This window comes from Erinaceus europaeus, chromosome 13 (genome assembly GCF_950295315.1).
Source record: "Erinaceus europaeus chromosome 13, mEriEur2.1, whole genome shotgun sequence".
Taxonomy (NCBI): domain Eukaryota; kingdom Metazoa; phylum Chordata; class Mammalia; order Eulipotyphla; family Erinaceidae; genus Erinaceus; species Erinaceus europaeus.
Window position 1 is genome coordinate 80563891 of NC_080174.1, and position 18373 is coordinate 80582263.

The window sequence follows — 18373 nt, forward strand, 5'->3', positions numbered from 1 at the left end:
GATTGTGGACAGACAATCTAGTGCACAGATGCTTGGCAGTGGGTTTCTCACTTTAAATGTGGAGTTAAGGGGCTTAATATATCAGGGTTCTTCAGCATAAGTCATTGACATCCAACTACTTGGTTAAAATTTTCACATTAAGGTCTTTCTTTGGTGATATATATACATGTTAATTCCTTGACCACTTTCTAGCACTGTATGCCTGATTTTTTTTTTTTCTTTCAAGCACTGTTCATGTCTGGTGTATGATGGTGTTGGGGATTGAACCTGGAGCTTTTTTTTTTTTTTTTTTTTGCATAACCATTAGCTTACCTTCCCCAGCGCCAAGCAATGGAATTTCTCAGAACATATATTATTTAAAGATCTGGGATTGAGATTCTCACACTAGATATTATTGTGCCCTGGCAGGTGTCACAGTGGGTAGAGTACTACACTGGCATACATGTGTTGCCCAACTCAATGTCTGGCATTGTATATGCTAAAGTGGTTCCCTGTTTCATTACTAATGAATAATTCTTTTTATATTTATTTTTTTCCCTTTTGTTGCCGTTGTTGTTTTTCATTGTTGTTGTGGTTATTGTTGTTATTGATGTCGTCATTGTTAGTTAGGACAGAGAGAAATGGAGAGAGGAGGGGAAGACAGAGAGGGGGAGAGAAAGATAGACACCTGCAGACCTGCTTCACCGCCTGTGAAGCGACCCCCTTGCAGGTGGGGAGCCGGGGGCTCAAACCGGGATCGTTATGCCGGTCCTTGTGGTCCTTGCGCTTTGTGCCAAGTGCGCTTAACCCGCTTGTGCTACCACCCGACTCCCACTAATAAATAATTCTTTGAAAAATTAGGTAGAATTACAGTGTTTGAACTTTTGTAGTAAACATTTTTTCAATAATACTTTTATAGATAGATATGAGCACAGTAGAGTGCTTTCTGATTGGGTGTTGTTGTGCGCGGGCTGCAGAGATGAGAGAGAGGGGGTCCGGAGCGAAGAGGAAACACAAATCTTTATTTGCGCTGGCACCTCAGAGTTGGATGCTAGAGTGGCAGGTTGGGCCACGTGGAGATAGCGAAAATGGCCGCCTCATGCAGCAACCTTTCCTGCATCTGAACACCGGAGTGGAGCGCTGGCAAGAGAGCGAGGTGCGGAAGAAGAAGGGCTTTTATAGGAGCAGCTTTAGTGAGAATGGGAAGGGGGAGGAGTAACCATAGCACTCCAGGGTAGGATAATAACTCTAGTGAGAATGGGAGGGGGGAGGAGTGACCAAAGCACTCCAAATATCACGGGGAAATAGACAGTGCCCTGAGGGCACAGCATAGCGGAACAGGCACCCTGAGAATGTCCCAACTCTCTGGAACTAGCAGTAGCCTGAGGGGACAACATGGCAGATGTGACTGCATCGGCACAATTTCCCAGCAACTGGGGAAATACAGTTCCAAACTGTGTAGGCTGATTTTACTTATAATTTACGATAATTAGCATGTGATGTTGACTACACTTATTTTATATATTTTTTGACTACACTAATTTTAGAGAATTATTTTTCAGCAAGTAAAGTCCTTATTATAAACGTCATAAACCATGTGAAAATCTTGCCCCAAATATATTTTTTCTAATTCTCCATACAACTTTTACATTTATCATCCTGTTTTATTCTTCTTTCCACCCTCGTTATTCATGTGTATAGTTATTTTTCTTCTTGACTTTAAATATTACTCCCCAGTGGAGAGCAGAGCTGCCTGCCTATTGGGCTGTGATCTCAGAAACTTGCTGTGCATGAGCTCAGGACTTATGAAAACATATTTTGCTTCATAATCTTTATAGAAAAATTCTTTAAAAAATTCTGTTTTGAAAAAAAAAAAGGCTACTTCAAGCCCCCAGCCCCCCCACCTGCAGAGGCAAAGCTTCACAAGCAGTGAAGTAGTGTAGCAGGTGTCTTTCTTTGTCTCTTCTTCTCTACCTCTCCCTGTTTTCACAGTTTCTCTGTCTCTATCCAGTAAATAAATAAATATTTTTGAAAAATTTGAATCTTAAAAAACAAGCTAGTAGGTGAGAGAGATTGCATAATAGGTATGCCAAAAGAGCCTCTCCTGCCATGAGACTCCAAAGTCCCAGGTTCAGTCCGTTACCCAAACATAAGCCAGGTCCTTGTGCCTGTTGAGATGTGTGCCACTCACTGCCCAACCCCAAGATCTATTTATTAACATGAGAGAACCAAACACATCACTCTGGTGCAGTGCAGTGCCACGGATGGAACTTGGGACCTCATGCTTAAGAGTCTAAAGCTTTGGGAGTCTGGCGGTAGCACAGCGGGTTAAGCGCACGTGGCGCGCTAAGCACAAGAACAGGCGGAAGAATCCCGGTTCGAACCCCGGCTCCCCACCTGCAGGGGAGTCGCTTCACAGGCGGTGAAGCAGGTCTACAGGTGTCTATCTTTCTCTCCCCCTCCCTCCATTTCTCTCTGTCCCATCCTATAACGACAACTAAGTAAAAATAATAATAAAAAAAAGAGTCTAAAGCTCTAATCACTGAGCCACCTTCTAAGCCACTGAATGCTTTTTTAAGCACACCACAACTACGCATGTGTATACTGCTAGAGAACAAGGGTGTTCTGTTAAGGTGAGACAGCCACGGACCAGCAAAGCAAGTCACCACCCACTTTTCCTCAAGTATCCTTGGCTCTGGTGTCATTGCCAACTAGTTTGTCTTTTGGTTTGCTTTGTTCATCAGTTTTGTAAAAGCTTGTATTGCACTCAGGCGAGAAATCCATCGATACTTATCTTTGTCTTCCAGTTTATTTTACTTCATATGATCTCTTCAAGCTCCTTCCATTTTTTCTGAGAGTAGTAAAACTCCACCCTTTCTTTAGAGCGGAATCGGATTCCGTTGTATAAGTATGCCACATCTTTATCCAGTCATCTGTTGATGGGCATCTTGGTTGTTTCCATATTTCAGCTATTGTACCTAGCACTGCGATTAAACACTGAGGTGACTTACTTTTTATGTTAATATTATTTGTGGGTTGTTTTTTTTTTTTTTTTTTTAATAAACAGCCACTCTGGGCAGCCCCTTAGAAGGCAAGTTTTACAGAAATAATCATTGTTAACTAATAGCATAAATAGCATATTTGCACTTTTAATCATAATAATTCATTTAGATTTACTGAGGCAATAGTAGGATTCTACTTATTTATTTCATAGAGACAGAGAAACTGAGAGGGAAGGGGGAGAAAGAGAGGGAAAGAGATAGTCAGACACCTGCAGAGTTGCTTCTCTGCTCACAAAGCTTTTTTTAAAAAATTTATTTCTTTATTGGGGAATTAATGTTTTACATTCAACAGTAAATACAATAGTTTGTACATGCATAACATTCCCCAGTTTCCCATTTAACAATACAACCCCCACTATGTCATTTATCATCCTTCATGGACCTGTATTCTCCCCACCCACCCACCCCAGAGTCTTTTACTTTGGTGCATTGTCTGTGTTTTTATTTTTTTTTTTATTATTTTTTATTTTTTTCAGTTGTGTTTCATAAGAGAGTGATTTGAATGACTGAATTTTTGTATGACATTGACTTCAAAAAAAAAAAAATGCTGGACACAGCCATGATTTCTAGAGACATTCAGAAACAATCCAAAAATTTGTTTTTTCCTCCTTTGATTTTTTTTTTACATCTTGGCATAAATCTGAAACGTTTAATCCTGAAAACTATGAGTTATGGGCGGGGCAGATAGTGCAATGATTATGTTAATGATTCTCATGCCTGAGGCTTCTAACCGTGGTTCTTCTGTTTACCTTTCCACATTTTATTGAGTTTAAGCTGTTTTTTTTTTTAAAAATTTATTTCTTTATTGGGGAATTAATGTTTTACATTCAACAGTAAATACAGTAGTTTGTACATGCATAACATTCCGCAGATTCCCATTTAACAATACAACCCCCACTATGTCATTCATCATTTTTCATGGACCTGTATTCTCCCCAACCAACCACCCACCCCAGAGTCTTTTACTTTGGTGTAATACTCCAATTCCATTTCAAGTTCGACTTGTGTTTTCTTTTCTAATCTTGTTTTTCAACTTCGGCCTGAGAGTGAGATCATCCCATATTCATCCTTCAGTTTCTGACTTATTTCACTCAACATGATTTTTTCAAGGTCCATCCAAGATCGGCTGAAAATGGTGAAGTCACCATTTTTTACAGCTGAGTAGTATTCCATTGTGTATATATACCACAACTTGCTCAGCCACTCATCTGTTGTTGGACACCTGGGTTGCTTCCAGGTTTTGGCTATTACAAATTGTGCTGCCAAGAACATATGTGTACACAGATCTTTTTGGATGGATGTGTTGGGTTCCTTAGGATATATCCCCAGGAGGGGAATTGCAGGGTCATAGGGTAGGTCCATTTCTAGCCTTCTGAGAGTTCTCCAGACTGTTCTCCACAGAGGTTGGACCAATTGACATTCCCACCAGCAGTGCAGGAGGGTTCCTTTGACCCCAAACCCTCTCCAGCATTTGCTGCTGTTATCTTTTCTGATGTAGGACATTCTCACAGGAGTGAAGTGATATCTCATTGTTGTCTTGATTTGCATTTCTCTGACAATCAGAGACTTGGAGCATTTTTTCATGTGTTTCTTGGCCTTTTGGATCTCTTCTGTGGTGAATATTCTGTCCAAGTCCTCCCCCCATTTTTGGATGGGGTTATTTGTTGTCTTGTTGTTGAGTCTGGCAAGCTCTTTATATATATTGGTTATTAAACTCTTATCTGATGTATGGCATGTAAAGATCTCCCATTCTGTGAGGGGTCTCTTGGTTTGGGTAGTGGTTTCTCTTGCTGTGAAGAAGCTTTTTAATTTGATGTAGTCCCATAGGTTTATACTTGCCTTAGTCTTCCTTGTAATTGGATTCGTTTCATTGAAAATGTCTTTAAAATTTATGCGGAAAAAAGTTCTGCCAATATTTTCCTCTAAGTATCTGATAGTTTGTGGTCTAACATCCAAGTCCTTGATCCACTTGGAATTTACTTTTGTGTTTGGTGAAATGCAGTGATTCAGTTTCATTCTTCTGCATGTTTCAACCCATTGTTTCCAACACCATTTGTTGAAGAGACTCTGCTTTCCCCATATAGTAGCCTGGGCCCCTTTGTCAAAGATTAGATGTCCATACGTGTGGGGCCTCATTTCTGGGCTCTTAATTCTATTCCACTGGTCAGTGTGTCTGTTCATGTTCCAGTACCAAGCAGTTTTGAGGACAATGGCCCTATAATACAGTTTGAGATCTGGCAGTGTGATGCCTCCGGTTCTGTTCTTTTTTCTCAAGATTGTTTTGGCAATTCTAGGTCTTTTCTGGTTCCAGATAAACATTTGTAGCATTTTTTCTATTCTCCTAAAAAATGTGCTTGGGATCTTGATGGGGATAGTATTAAATTTGTAGATGGCTCTGGGTAATATATTCATTTTGATGATGTTAATTCTTCCAACCCATGAACATGGAATATCTTTCCACTTCTTTGTGTCTTTTTCAATTTCTTTGAGTAGTGACTCATAATTTTCAGTATACAAGTCTTTCACTTCTTTGGTTAGGTTTACTCCTAGATATTTTATTGTTTTTGTTGCTATAGAAAAAGGAACTGATTTCTGGATTTCAATTTCTTCTAACTTCGTGTTTGCATAGAGGAATGCCACTGACTTTTGAATGTTAATTTTATAGCCTGACACATTACTGTATTGCCTGATGATTTCTAAAGGCTTCTTGCTGGATTCCTTAGGTTTTTCCATGTATACTATCATGTCATCTGCAAATAAGGAGAGTTTGACTTCTTCTCTTCCAATCTGTATCCCTTTAATTCCTTGCTCCTGCCTGATTGCTATGGCAAGAACTTCCAACACTATGTTGAATAGTAATGGTGATAGTGGGCAGCCCTGTCTAGTACCTGATCTGAGGGGAAATGCTTCCAGTTTTTCACCATTGAGTATGATGTTGGCTGTAGGTTTGCTATATATAGACTCCACTATCTTCAGGAATTTTCCATCTATTCCCATTTTTTGTAGTGTTTTGATCATAAAGGGATGTTGTATTTTGTCAAAGGCTTTCTCTGCATCTATTGATATGACCATGTGGTTTTTGGTCTTGCTTTTGTTGATGTGGTGGATCACATTGATTGATTTACGTATATTAAACCAACCTTGCATGCCTGGGATAAACTCCACTTGGTCATGATGAACAATCTTTTTGATATACTGCTGTATCCGGTTGGCTAGAATTTTGTTCAATATTTTCGCATCTATGTTCATCAGAGATATTGGTCTGTAGTTTTCTTTTTTGGTTGTGTCCCTGTCTGCTTTTGGTATCAGGGTGATGTTGGCTTCATAGAAGCTGGCAGGGAGTATTTCAGTGTCTTCAGTCTTCTGGAAGACTTTTAAAAGTAGAGGTATTAGTTCTTCTTTGAAAGTTTTGTAGAATTCATTTGTAAAACCATCTGGTCCAGGACTTTTATTTTTGGGAAGATTTTTGATAACTGTTTCAATTTCATTAGCTGTAATGGGCCTGTTCATGTTATCCACTTCCTCTTTACTTAGTTTTGGAATTTGGTAGGTATCTAGGAAATCATTCATTTCTTCCAGGTTCTCTAGCTTGGTGGCATATAGTTGTTCATAGAAGCCTCGCATGATATGTTGAATTTCTGCAGTGTCTGTTGTGATTTCTCCTCTTTCATTTACTATCCGATTTATTTGGGTCTTCTCCCTTCTTTGTTTTGTGAGTCTGGCTAAAGGCTTGTCGATTTTGTTTACTCTTTCGAAGAACCAACATTTACTTTCATTTATCTTTTGTATGGTTTTCCTATTCTCAATGTTATTTATTTCTGCCCTAACTTTAGTGATTTCTGTCCTTCTGGTTGCTTTAGGATTCCTTTGTTGTTCTTCTTTTAGGTCTTTAAGATGTGCAATCAGGCTGTTTATTTGTGCCTTTTCTTGTTTCCTAATGTGTGCTTGTATAGCTATGAACTTCCCTCTTAGGACTGCTTTAGCTGTGTCCCAAATATTTTGATAGCTTCTGTCTTCATTTTCATTGAACTCTCGTAACATTTTGATTTCTTCCTTGATTTCCTCTTTGACCCAGAAGTTGTTAAGAAGTGTACTGTTGAGCTTCCACATTTTGGGACTGTTACTAATCTTTTGTTGATTGTTAAATGTTAGTTTAATTCCACTGTGGTCTGAGAAGATGCTTGGGATGATTTCAATGCTCTTGAATTGGCTGATGCTGTCTTTGTGGCCTAACATATGGTCTATCCTTGAGAATGATCCATGTGGATTTGAGTAAAATGTGTATTCCAGTTTCTTGGGATGAATGACTCTGAAAATGTCCAATAGTTCTAGTTTATCTATCTCTTCATTTAGCTCCCTTATGTCTTTACTGATTTTCTTCCTGGATGATCTGTCAAGTTGAGATAGTGGGGTGTTGAAGTCCCCTACTATGATTGTGTTACTGTTAATATATTGCTGTAGCTCTTTCAGTAGAAGTTTGATGTATTTAGATGGCTTCTCATTGGGTGCATAGATATTAATAATTGTTAAGTCCTCTTGATTGACTGATCCTCTGAGCATTAAGTAGTGTCCATTCCTATCTTTTTTAATCTTATCTATTTTAAAGTCTATCATGTCAGATATGAGAATAACTGTTCCTGCCCTTTTTTGTGGGCCATTGGCTTGAATGATAGTTTTCCATCCTTTCACTTTAAGTCTGTGTTTGTCTTGTTGAGTTAGGTGAGTTTCCTGTTGACAACATATTGTTGGGTTGTGTTTTCTGATCCATCTTCCTACTCTGTGTCTTTTAATAGGTGAATTCAGGCCATTGACATTTATTGATATCAAAGATTGAATATATTTTAACGCCATTCTTGTAGAGTTTTAGAGTGTTTTGATATATGTCCTATTTGTGGTGGTCTGGTTGTTTATAGGAGACCTTCCAGAACTTCTTTCAGGGCAGGCTTGGTGATGGTTGCTTCCTTCAACTGTTGCTTGTCTGAGAAGGTTTTGATGCTTCCATCTAGTCTGAATGACAGTCTAGCAGGATATAGTATTCTTGGCTGAAAGCCTTTCTCATTGAGCACTTGATAGATATCTTGCCATTCTCTTCTGGCCTGTAGTGTTTGTATGGAGAAGTCTGCTGCTAATCTTATGAGTTTTCCTTTGTAGGTGACTCTTTGTTTTTCTCTTGCAGCCTTGAGGATCCTTTCTTTATCCTTATTCCTTTTCAATCTAAGTATGACATGTCTTGGTGTCTTTAGGTCTGGGTTAATTCTGTTTGGGACCCTCTGGGCTTCTTGAATCTTTATGTCTTTGGTGTTGTCTAGATTAGAGAAATTTTCAGCTATTATGGCCTGGAGAATGCTTTCTTCCTCCCCTTCTCTTTCTTCCTCTGGTAAGCCAATAATGCGTATATTGTTTCTTTTGAAGTCATCCCATAGGACTCTGTTGTTGTTTTCAGCATCTCTTATTCTCTTTTTGAGATCTCTTACTTCTTTTTTAGTTGTCTCTAATTCATCCTCAATCTTGCTAATTCTGTTTTCAGCCTCATAGATTCTATTCTCTCTGCCCTCTACTGCTTTCTGGAGTTCATCTGTTTTGTTGCCCTGCTCTGATACTGTTTTAGCTTGTTCAGCTAGTTGCCTTCTTGGCTCAGCGATTTCAGCTTTCAGCTCTCTAATAACCATGAAATAATTAGAATTTTCTTCCATTTTCTCATTTGTTGTTCCTGCATTTCTGATTACAATTTTTTCAAATTCTTTTTTTTTTTTTTTTGATTTTTTAAAAAATTTATTTATTTATTGGGGAATTAATGTTTTACATTCAACAGTAAATACAATAGTTTGTTCATGCATAACATTCCCCAAGGATTTCATTGATTCTTAAAACAGTCATTGATTTATTGAATAGAAACAGAGAGAAACTGAAATGGAAGAGGGACATAAGGAGAGACACCTGTAGTACTGCTTCATTCTTGTGAAGCTTGCCCCCTCCCAGATGGTGACTAGGGACTTGAACCCCAGTTCTTTTTTTTTCCTTTTGTTGTCCTTGTTTTTTATTGTTGTTATAGTTATTAGTGTAGTTGTTATTGATGTCGTTGTTGTTGGATAGGACAGAAAAATGGAGAGAGGAAGGGAAGACAGAGAGAGGGAGAGAAAGATAGACACCTGCAGACCTGCTTCACTATCTGTGAAGCGACCCCCCTGCAGGTGGGGAGCCAGGGCTCAAACCGGGATCCTTATGCCAGTCCTTGCGCTTCTCGCACCACGTGCACTTAGCCCACTGCGCTACCACCCCGACTGAAGTGTTTTAAATGGGCTAGGTGGTGGTGCACCGGGTTGAGCACATGTTATTATGCATAAGAACTGGGATTCGGGAGTCAGGTGATAGCACACCTCAGCAACATATATGCCAGATTGATGCTTTAGCCTCTTCTCTCTCCTCTATTTCCCTATCTCTATCTCATGAAATAAATCTTTTTTTAAAGATTGTATTTATTTATTAATAAGAAAGATAGGAGGAGAGAGGAAGTACCAGACATCACTCTGGTACATGTGCTGCTAGGGATTGAACTCAGGATCTCATGCTTGAGAGGCCAATGCTTTATCCACTACACCATCTCCTGGACCATATCATGAAATAAGTCTTGGGAGAATACAGGTCCATGAAAGATGATGAATGACATAGTGGGGGTTGTATTGTTAAATGGGAATCTGGGGACAATTTTTTCAAATTCTTTACTCACTCCTATTATTATTTCCTTAGCTAATGTTTGGATGTTGAACTCTTTGTTTTGTGCTTCACCCTCTGGAGGACTTTTAGCTGGACTCTTGTCCTGGTTCGAGTCTCCAATATTTTTTCTTGTTGTTTTAACCATTTTATATATGTTAACAGTTTTTTCAATCCCTGAGTTGGAGCTCAGTGGTGTAAAAGCCTCTTTTTTTTTTCTTCCCTGCAGGCTATGGGAGCCTGAGGGCTTTTAAACTATCAATAGGCTTCTTAGCTTAATCACTAACTCCTGACCAAGAGATAAAGCAGGGTGTGGCAGAGATAATCTAGTGGTTATGCAAAGAGACTTTCACAGCCCCTCAGCTATGCCACCAAGGTATAGGTCTTCTCCTGAGTTTCCCGGTTAGATCTCTGTCCCCTGGTGTCCCTCCCTGTTGCTGCTCCAGATTCTGAGGTTAGTAGCAATGGAGACTCAGAGTTGCACTTGGTGAGTCTCTGGGGAGTCCTTTCCTCCCTTCAGCTGTCCCCTTGTTGTGGAGCAGACTGGAGGTGGTGTCTCCACTGATAAACTGCTGAACTGTTAGCAGCCACTTAATCTCTCCTTAGGCCCCTCTCTCCTCTCTGTCACCAGCCACGCGTGTTTGTACTCACGGGTGATTTACTGGGTTCCTGTGGTCATTCTAGTCCTGTCTTGTTTCGGTCCGGGTGGTCTCCTTTGGTATTCCAAAGTTGATCCGGGAGAGGAGAGGAGAGGAGAGGAGAGGAGAGGAGAGGAGAGAAACCGATCTGCTGCTCGTAGCTCCGCCTCCGGAAGTCGAATTCCACTGTGTTTAAACTGTTTAAACAACCTTAAAATCATCCTCCAGCTTGTTTCTATCTCTAGTGGGGTGGGGCTCTGGAGGTGAGGTTCCAGGACACATTGGTGCGGTTGTCTGCCCAGGGAGTTCAATATGGAATCATAGTAGCATCTGCAACTTGGTGGCCAGCGACACAGGAGATAGATGACTCAGGAACTGAACATGTGGCATGAGGTAACGCAAAAAGCTGTCTTTAACACTTGCCTTGTAGGAAATAAAAGCTTCACATGAGAGAGGGAGAGAAAGCTGGAGAGAGCACAGACCCTACTCTGTGGGTCTGTACAGGTACCACCAGGGCTCAGACTGGCCACTCTATACCAGCTAAGCTCCATCCCCAGCAGCAATAATTCGGTATTCTTTGAATATTTACCCTAAACTGAATTGCTTGATCATATATGAGTTCTATTGTTAGTTTCTTTTCTTTCTTTCTTTCTTTCTTTCTTTCTTTCTTTCTTTCTTTCTTTCTTTCTTCCTTTTTGCCGCCCTAGTTTTTTATTGTTGTAGTTATTATTGTTATTGATGTCATTGTTGTTGGATAGGACAGAGAGAAATGGAGAGAGGAGGGGAAGAAAGAGAGGGAGAGAGAAAGACAGACACCGGCAGACCTGCTTCACTGTCTGTGAAGTGACTCCCCTGCAGGTGGGGAGCCGGGGGCTCCAACTGGGATCCTTATGCCGGTCCCTGCGCTTTGCACCACCTGTGCTTAACCCGCTGCACTACCACCCGACTCCCTGTTAGTTTCTTTTTTTTTTAATTTTTATTTATGTATTTATTCCCTTTTGTTGCCTTTGTTGTTTTATTATTGTAGTTGTCGTTGTTGGATAGGACAGAGAGAAATGGAGAGAGGAGGGGAAGACAGAGAGGGGAGAGAGAAAGATAGACACCTGCAGACCTGCTTCACTGCTTCTGAAGCGACTCCCGAGGTTAGGGGCTGGGGGATCAAACCCAGATCCTTCCGCCAGTCCTTGCACTTTGAGCCACATGTGCTTAACCTGCTGCGCTACCGCCGGACCATGTGCTTAACCTGCTGCGCTACCGCCGGACTCCCTATTGTTAGTTTCTGAAGGAGGCTCCAATAGTGCTTTCCTAAACGGTTGCTCCTGTTCTCATTCCCATGAATGCAGAAAGCTCTTCTAGAAGGAAGTAATGTCAGCATGTTGTTATTAAGGGTTTTTTTTTTTCCATTTCTAAGCATCATGAAAGAAATTACTTTCATTTTCATTCCTAATAAAATAAAAAAGTAGATATCCATAAAAAGACTAATATACATGCAACAGAAATTCACAAAAGCAACATAACCACTGAGTTTTCATGGAGTTTTATAGAACTTATCAAATTTACGACCTCTGATTAGTTAGTAATTTAGTGCATGCCACTCTGTATTGCTGGACTATAAACTGGTTTGTATTGTTTTTTTTAACTTCCACACCTCAGTTTCAGCCTTTTCACAAACCAGTTTCTTGAGTGGGAGCCAGAGGACTTGACTTGCTCTCTCATGCAGCTAGTTGTATCCTTAACATCAATTACACTTTTTTTGTTCATTTGAATTAAATGAAGTATATTTTATGAAAAGTGTGTCTTTTTTGCATAGTCATAATCATGTCTCCCAGTCCTAAGCAGTAAGCTTCTTCTTTTTTTTTTTTTTTTTTTTTGTTACAGGCTTTTTCCTCTTCTCTCTCTGGGTCCTGATGGAGTTGGAGTTCAGAGCCCTCTGGTCATCTTCGCCCTATCATTTCTCCCCCACTGAGAGTATAGATCAAAATTATTTGGGGGATATGCACAGATTCCAAACTTGGAAAATTTTAAAATATAGTTCAACCTATTTCCTATTTTTTTAAAAATATTTTTTATTCCCTTTTGGTGCCCTTGTTTTATTGTTGTAGTTATTATTGTTGTTGTTGTTGTATAGGACAGAGAGCTTAACCCACTGTGTTACCGCCTGGCACCCAGTTCAGCCTATTTCTACTGGAAAAGTTCTACTTTTTCCTTGCTGAGCCTTTACACAGTCTCAACAACGTCGTGTTGTACAGTAGTGTTCTTCACACTCTAGTTGTATAACCTCTAAAGAAATTTTTGAAAAACTTCTACCCTCTGTACATTTTTAGGTTGACATTTAAGTCTTCCACCATAAACCTTAAATAGTTGTAAAAGATGTAATTTCTAGCTTGTAAATATTGACATATTTAAATATTTAAAAAAGTCAAAAGTGTAACAGAATATAAATACCATAGCATTTCAAATGTCATTTACTTAAAAGAGATGAGACTGAGCCATTATAATTGTCACGTTGTTTTTTTTTCTGCTTGAAATCTAATTTCTGGGAGTTGGGCGGTAGCACAGCGGGTTAAGCACATGTGGCGCAGAGCGCAAAGACCAGCGTTAAGGATCCGGTTCGAGCCCCAGCACCCCACCTGCAGGTGAGTCGCTTCACAGGAGGTGAAGCAGGTCTGCAGGTGTCTGTCTTTCTCTCTCCCTCTCTATCTTCCCCTCCTCTCTCCATTTCTCTCTGTCCTATCCAACAACGATAACAATAACAACAGCAATAATAACTACAACAATAATAAGACAACAAGGGCAACAAGAGGGAAAATAAATAAATTTTAAAAAAACTTTCTAGGTTCACATACATATTGGTAAATGCCCTTAAGGACACTTTTTAGAGATTCTATTAAACTAGAAATGAGTAAAATATGAAAATGTATTTTTGTTTGAGGTAGTTTTGCTTTGGGTGGGCGGGGATTAATGGTTACAGTCAAGAGTAAATACAGCTCTTGATACATGTATAAAATTTCTCTCTTGGGAGTCGGGCTGTAGCGCAGCGGGTTAAGCGCAGGTGGCACAAAGCACAAGGATCGGCATAAGGATCCCGGTTCGAACCCCAGCTCCCCACCTGCAGGGGAGTCGCTTCACAGGTGGTGAAGCAGGTCTGCAGGTGTCTATCTTTCTCTCCTCCTCTCTGTCTTCCCCTCCTCTCTCCATTTCTCTCTGTCCTATCCAACAACGACAACAACAATAAAACAATAAGGGCAACAAAAGGGAATAATAAAAAATTTTTTCTCTCTTTCCTGTAAAGCACTAACCCCCTGCCTAGGTCCTCCTCCACTATCGTGTAGCAGGATCTGATTGTTTTGTATTTTTTAATATTTTAAATATTTTTTTATCATTTTAATTTATTTATTGAATAGAGACAGCCAGAAATTGAGAGGGAAGGGGTTGGTAGAGAAGGGAGAGAGACAGAGAGACACTTGCAGCACTGCTTCACCACTTACGAAGCTTTCCCCCTGCAGATGGGGACCAGGGGCTCGAACCTGGGTCCATGTGTATTGTAACATGTGCGCCTAACCAGGTGCACCACCACCCAAACTCTTTTTTTCTTTCTATTCCATGTCATTTAGGTAGGACTGTCAGTTACACTACCTTTTCTCTCACAGGGAGTATGATTTGGCCATTAAATCCTGTTCCCTTGATAAAGTGATAAATTTGGTCAGTACACCAATTACATCAGAGTTCTTCCCTGGAGTTGGTATATAAATACTGAGTAAGAACATTTTATAATATTTCTATTGGGATGGAGTGGCAGTATTAGAATCTGGAGCTGTTGGTGATTGGTTGGGCATGCTGGGCAGTGTAGATGCAGGGTCAGCAGAGCAGAACAAAGTGGAAGGGAGACCAGCCCAACAGAATACCAGCTTCCAGTTCTTCAGTGCTTGACCCTTGGCAGTTCTTTTGATCTTGTGAGTGTCTCCAATATGTGTTCTATCTGCAGAAGCCTCCAAACACCATCTCTCTCCCTCGCACCCCCCTCTGATTTATTTATTTATGAGAAAGATACAGAGGAGGGAGAGAACCAGAACACCGCTGTGGCACATGTGACTCCTGGAGTGGGACTCAAGGCCTCATGCGTGGGCTTTACCCAGTGGGCCGCTCCCCGGGCCACAACGTAAATCGCTTCTGCTTGACTTATAGTTGTACTCTTGTTGCTACAAACTATGGAAAGTAAAATATTATAAAAACAAACACCCCAACTTTTATAAAATGAGCAGTTTTGAACATTTTCTCTTCTAGATTGTTGGACCTTCAGATGGAAGTAGTTACATTATTGATTACTATGGAACCAGACTTATCAGACTAAGTATTACTAACGAGACATTTCGAAAAACACAGTTGTACCCATAAATATTTTTAAAAACAGTAAGTAGCATTTTCTTTTTAAATCGTTTTTATTGTCTTTTTATTTATGTTTTATGTATTGGCTAGAGCCAGCCATACATTGAGAGGGAAAGGGGGGACAGAGAAGGAAAGAGAGACACCTGCAGCACCGCTTCACCACTCATGAAGTTTCCCCCTGTAGTTAGGGACTGAGGGTTTGAACCTGGGTCCTTGCACACTGTAACATGTGCTCAAACAGGTGTGCCACCACCTGGCCCCAGTAAGTAGCATTGTATCTTTTTTTTTTTTTTTTTAACCAGAGCACTGCTCAGCTCTGGCTTATGGTGGTGCGGGGGATTGAACCTGGGATTTGACAGAGCCTCAGGCTTGAGAGTCTGTTTGCGTAACCATTGTGCTATCTACCCCCACCCAGTAGCATTGTATCTTAATTATAGTATATGTAATGCTGAAGATCCAACTTGAGGCCTCATGTTTGAGAGTCCATAATTTCATCCACTGTACTGCTTCCCAAGCAAGTACAGCTTAAAACTCAGTCCTACCCTCTCCTTAAAAAGTCTAACGGAATTCCAGACTGAGATTTGAAATGTAAAACTTAACACTTGAAGGGGCAATTCAGAAAGCAAAACTCTGTATGCATATGGAAATGTCCAGGGGGCTGGGCAGTGGCACACCCGGTCAAACTCAAAGTACTATGTGCAAGGACCCAGGTCTGCAGGTGTCTTTCTGTCTCCCTACTCTGTCTCCCCCTCCTCTCAATTTCTCTCTGTCCTATTGAACAAAATGGAAAAGTAAAAATTAAGGGGGTGGGGGGATGAGCACCCAGAGTGGTGCATTTGTAGTGCTGGCACTGAGCCCCAGCAATAACCCTGAAGGCAATAAAAAATACAATTCAACTTAAAAAACAAAAAACAAGAAATGTTCAAAGAGTGAAAGCTAAACATTTTGTGTAAATGAAACATAAAATTGTGTGTCCATAATAACCAAACTGAACTCTTTGAAAATACTCTAACATATTTTTCCTTGTATTTATTAACTTTTGTTTTAACATATTTCTTTTCTTATTTTAGGATTTGGATCTCCTTGATTTTAACAGAGAACTCTCATTACTCGGATTTCCAGATCTTTTGTTTTTCCCCTCTTTCCATGCTATTCTGTGGATTTTATGTCATTTTTTGTTGTTGTTGATATTTCTGTTTTGTTTTTCATTAAAAGCCTGTTCGCCTGACGTATATTTAGCTCAGCTTTCTTAGGAACTGTACAGTAATGTCTATATTAGACTACTGTCCTTATGAGATGAGACAGGTAGCTTATGCCCTGATATTCCCTGATCTCTTCTCCAAAGCAAGTAGCCGCTTGTCATTTTTTTTTTTGCTTCTGAAAAATAAAAAGTATGATTTACACATTTCTTTTTTTAGTGTTTTATTATAAAGAAAATCTTCTTAAATGTTGAATGTAGCTGTCTTCAGCTTTTTGATCCTTCAAAGCAGTTAATCCACAGTGTGAACAAACACCACTTATAGTGCCTGGGGCTCAGGCTGGTGTCTGACAGCCCACCTGTTTCTCTGCAGTGTTCAGATGTGTCTGTGACTTCTATCCAGGGAGCTAAAGGTCATTGGGGAGTCTGAAACCTTGAGGCAACATGGATACTTCTGGCAATCATCCAGGCCTCTCAAGTGTGAACTTTTTCCTTTTTCGCTTTTGGGAGGGCTCCACTAGCTCTTGGAAGACCAGATGCTGACTCAGTGCAGTTATAGCTGAAGCCGAACGGACAAGGTGGGGACACCAAACAGATGATTAATATCTTCCATCTGTTAGCACTGCCAGGCAGATGGCAGCACAAGTACTGTAAGTGATTCACTGGTGTCTGAAGGAAGTAGCACCTGTATATTAACTGTCTCCTTCCTTTCCTCTCCCCTCCCCTCCCCTCCCCTCCTCTCCTCTCCTCTCCTTTTTCCTTTCCTTTCCTTTCCTTTCCTTTCCTTTCCTTTCCTTTCCTTTCCTTTCCTTTCCTTTCCTTTCCTTTCCTTTCTCTTTTCCTTCCCTCCCCTCCCCTCCCCTCCCCTCCCCTTCCCTCCCCTCTTCTTCCCTTCCTTTATTTTTTCCTATGTTTTGAAGGGTTTTAAGAAGATGATCGGGGGTCGGGCAGTAGCGCAGCAGGTTAAGTGCACATGGCGCAAAGCACAAGGACTGATGTAAGGATCCCAGTTTGAGCCCTGGCTCCCCATTTGCAGGAGGGTCGCTTCACAGGCGGTGAAGCAGGTCTGCTGGTTTCTGTCTTTCTCTCCCCCCTCTCTGTCTCTCCTCTCTCTCGATTTCTCTCTGTCCTATCCAACAACAACAGCATCAATGGCAACAATAACAATAATGACAACAAGGGCAACAAAAATGGGAAAAAATGGCCTCCGGGAGCAATGGATTTGTGGTGCAGGCACCGAGCCCCAGCAAATAAACCTGGAGGCAAAAAAAAAAAAGTTTCCACAATACTATTATACCCTTTAGTAACAGGCATACCAACTTCAAATATTGGACTCTTCACAAGTTCACATTGTTTGATCATTTCTTCTACTCAAAACATGTAATATATATAATATGGTTCATGTAGCTTTATAATATGTCACTCAGTAATGGTTTCTCCACTTGGCAGAGGAGTTAGCATTGGCAAATGAAGTGAATTTGGCTGACTGTGAGTGGTATCTTTGATTCATTCATTTACTAAATAAAACAATAAATGCCCATCATGTGAAAGTCACTTTTCTATCCGCATGGAATGCTACAGTGAGTAAAACACAGATAACCCTTAGCCCAGATTTTAAGACTTTTTTCCAGTGTTTTCAGACACACAGTTTCAGTGATATCATACCTGAACTCAAATCTTGAGAAGTTGATTTTGATTCTTACAAACTGTTACAGCTCTTAACTTGGTCACGTGGGAAGTCTGTTTCAAAACAGGTGCTTCTTAGAAGCACTTATTCAAAGAATCTCTACTCTGAAATGGCTGATGCTGAAACAAAGTCCCTTCACATCAAGCCTTTAGACATTGTTTTTACTATACTTTCCTTTATTGACGAGAACACTTAAGCTTTTCAGTCTGCCCACTGCCCTGTTGCCTAACGTGAGTGAGTTTTCAACAAACGGTCTTTCTGCAGTATATGGTTTTTTCTGTCAATTCATTCAATGCACATGAGTGCAGTTTTTTCCTTTCATGCAGCATTGTTTTGCTATGCTACCTTTAGTCCTGCAGGTAATCATTCAACATGTTTTGTGTTATAAACATACCTGTGGGGAGTCAGACAGTAGTACAGCCTGTTAAGCGCACATGGCAAGAAGCTCAAGGACCGGCGTGTGGATCCCAGTTCCAGCCCCCGGCTCCCCACCTGCAGGGGTGTTGCTTCACGGGCGGTGAAGCAGGTCTGTAGGTGTCTGTCTTCCCCTCCCCCTCTTCCATTTCTGTCCTATCCAACAATGATGACATCAATAACAACAATAATAACCACAACAACAATAAAAAAAATTTTTAAAAAAACAAGGGCAAGAAAAGGGAAAATAAATTTAAAAAAATAAAATAAACATATCTGTGTGAGATATATGAGTGTC

At 40.4% G+C, this 18373-nt stretch overlaps 1 protein-coding gene across 1 annotated transcript in view; it reads left to right on the forward strand.

The window, feature by feature from the left end:
- Positions 1-16184, forward strand: part of TM2D1 (TM2 domain containing 1) — a 37249-nt gene extending 21065 nt beyond the window's left edge. Inside the window, exons 6-7 of the mRNA XM_007522518.3 lie at positions 14675-14800; positions 15847-16184. Of these exons, the coding sequence (XP_007522580.1) occupies positions 14675-14785 (111 nt within the window). The 3' untranslated portion in view covers positions 14786-14800; positions 15847-16184. The remainder of the gene's footprint in view (positions 1-14674; positions 14801-15846) is intronic.
- The last annotated feature ends 2189 nt before the right edge of the window (positions 16185-18373 follow it).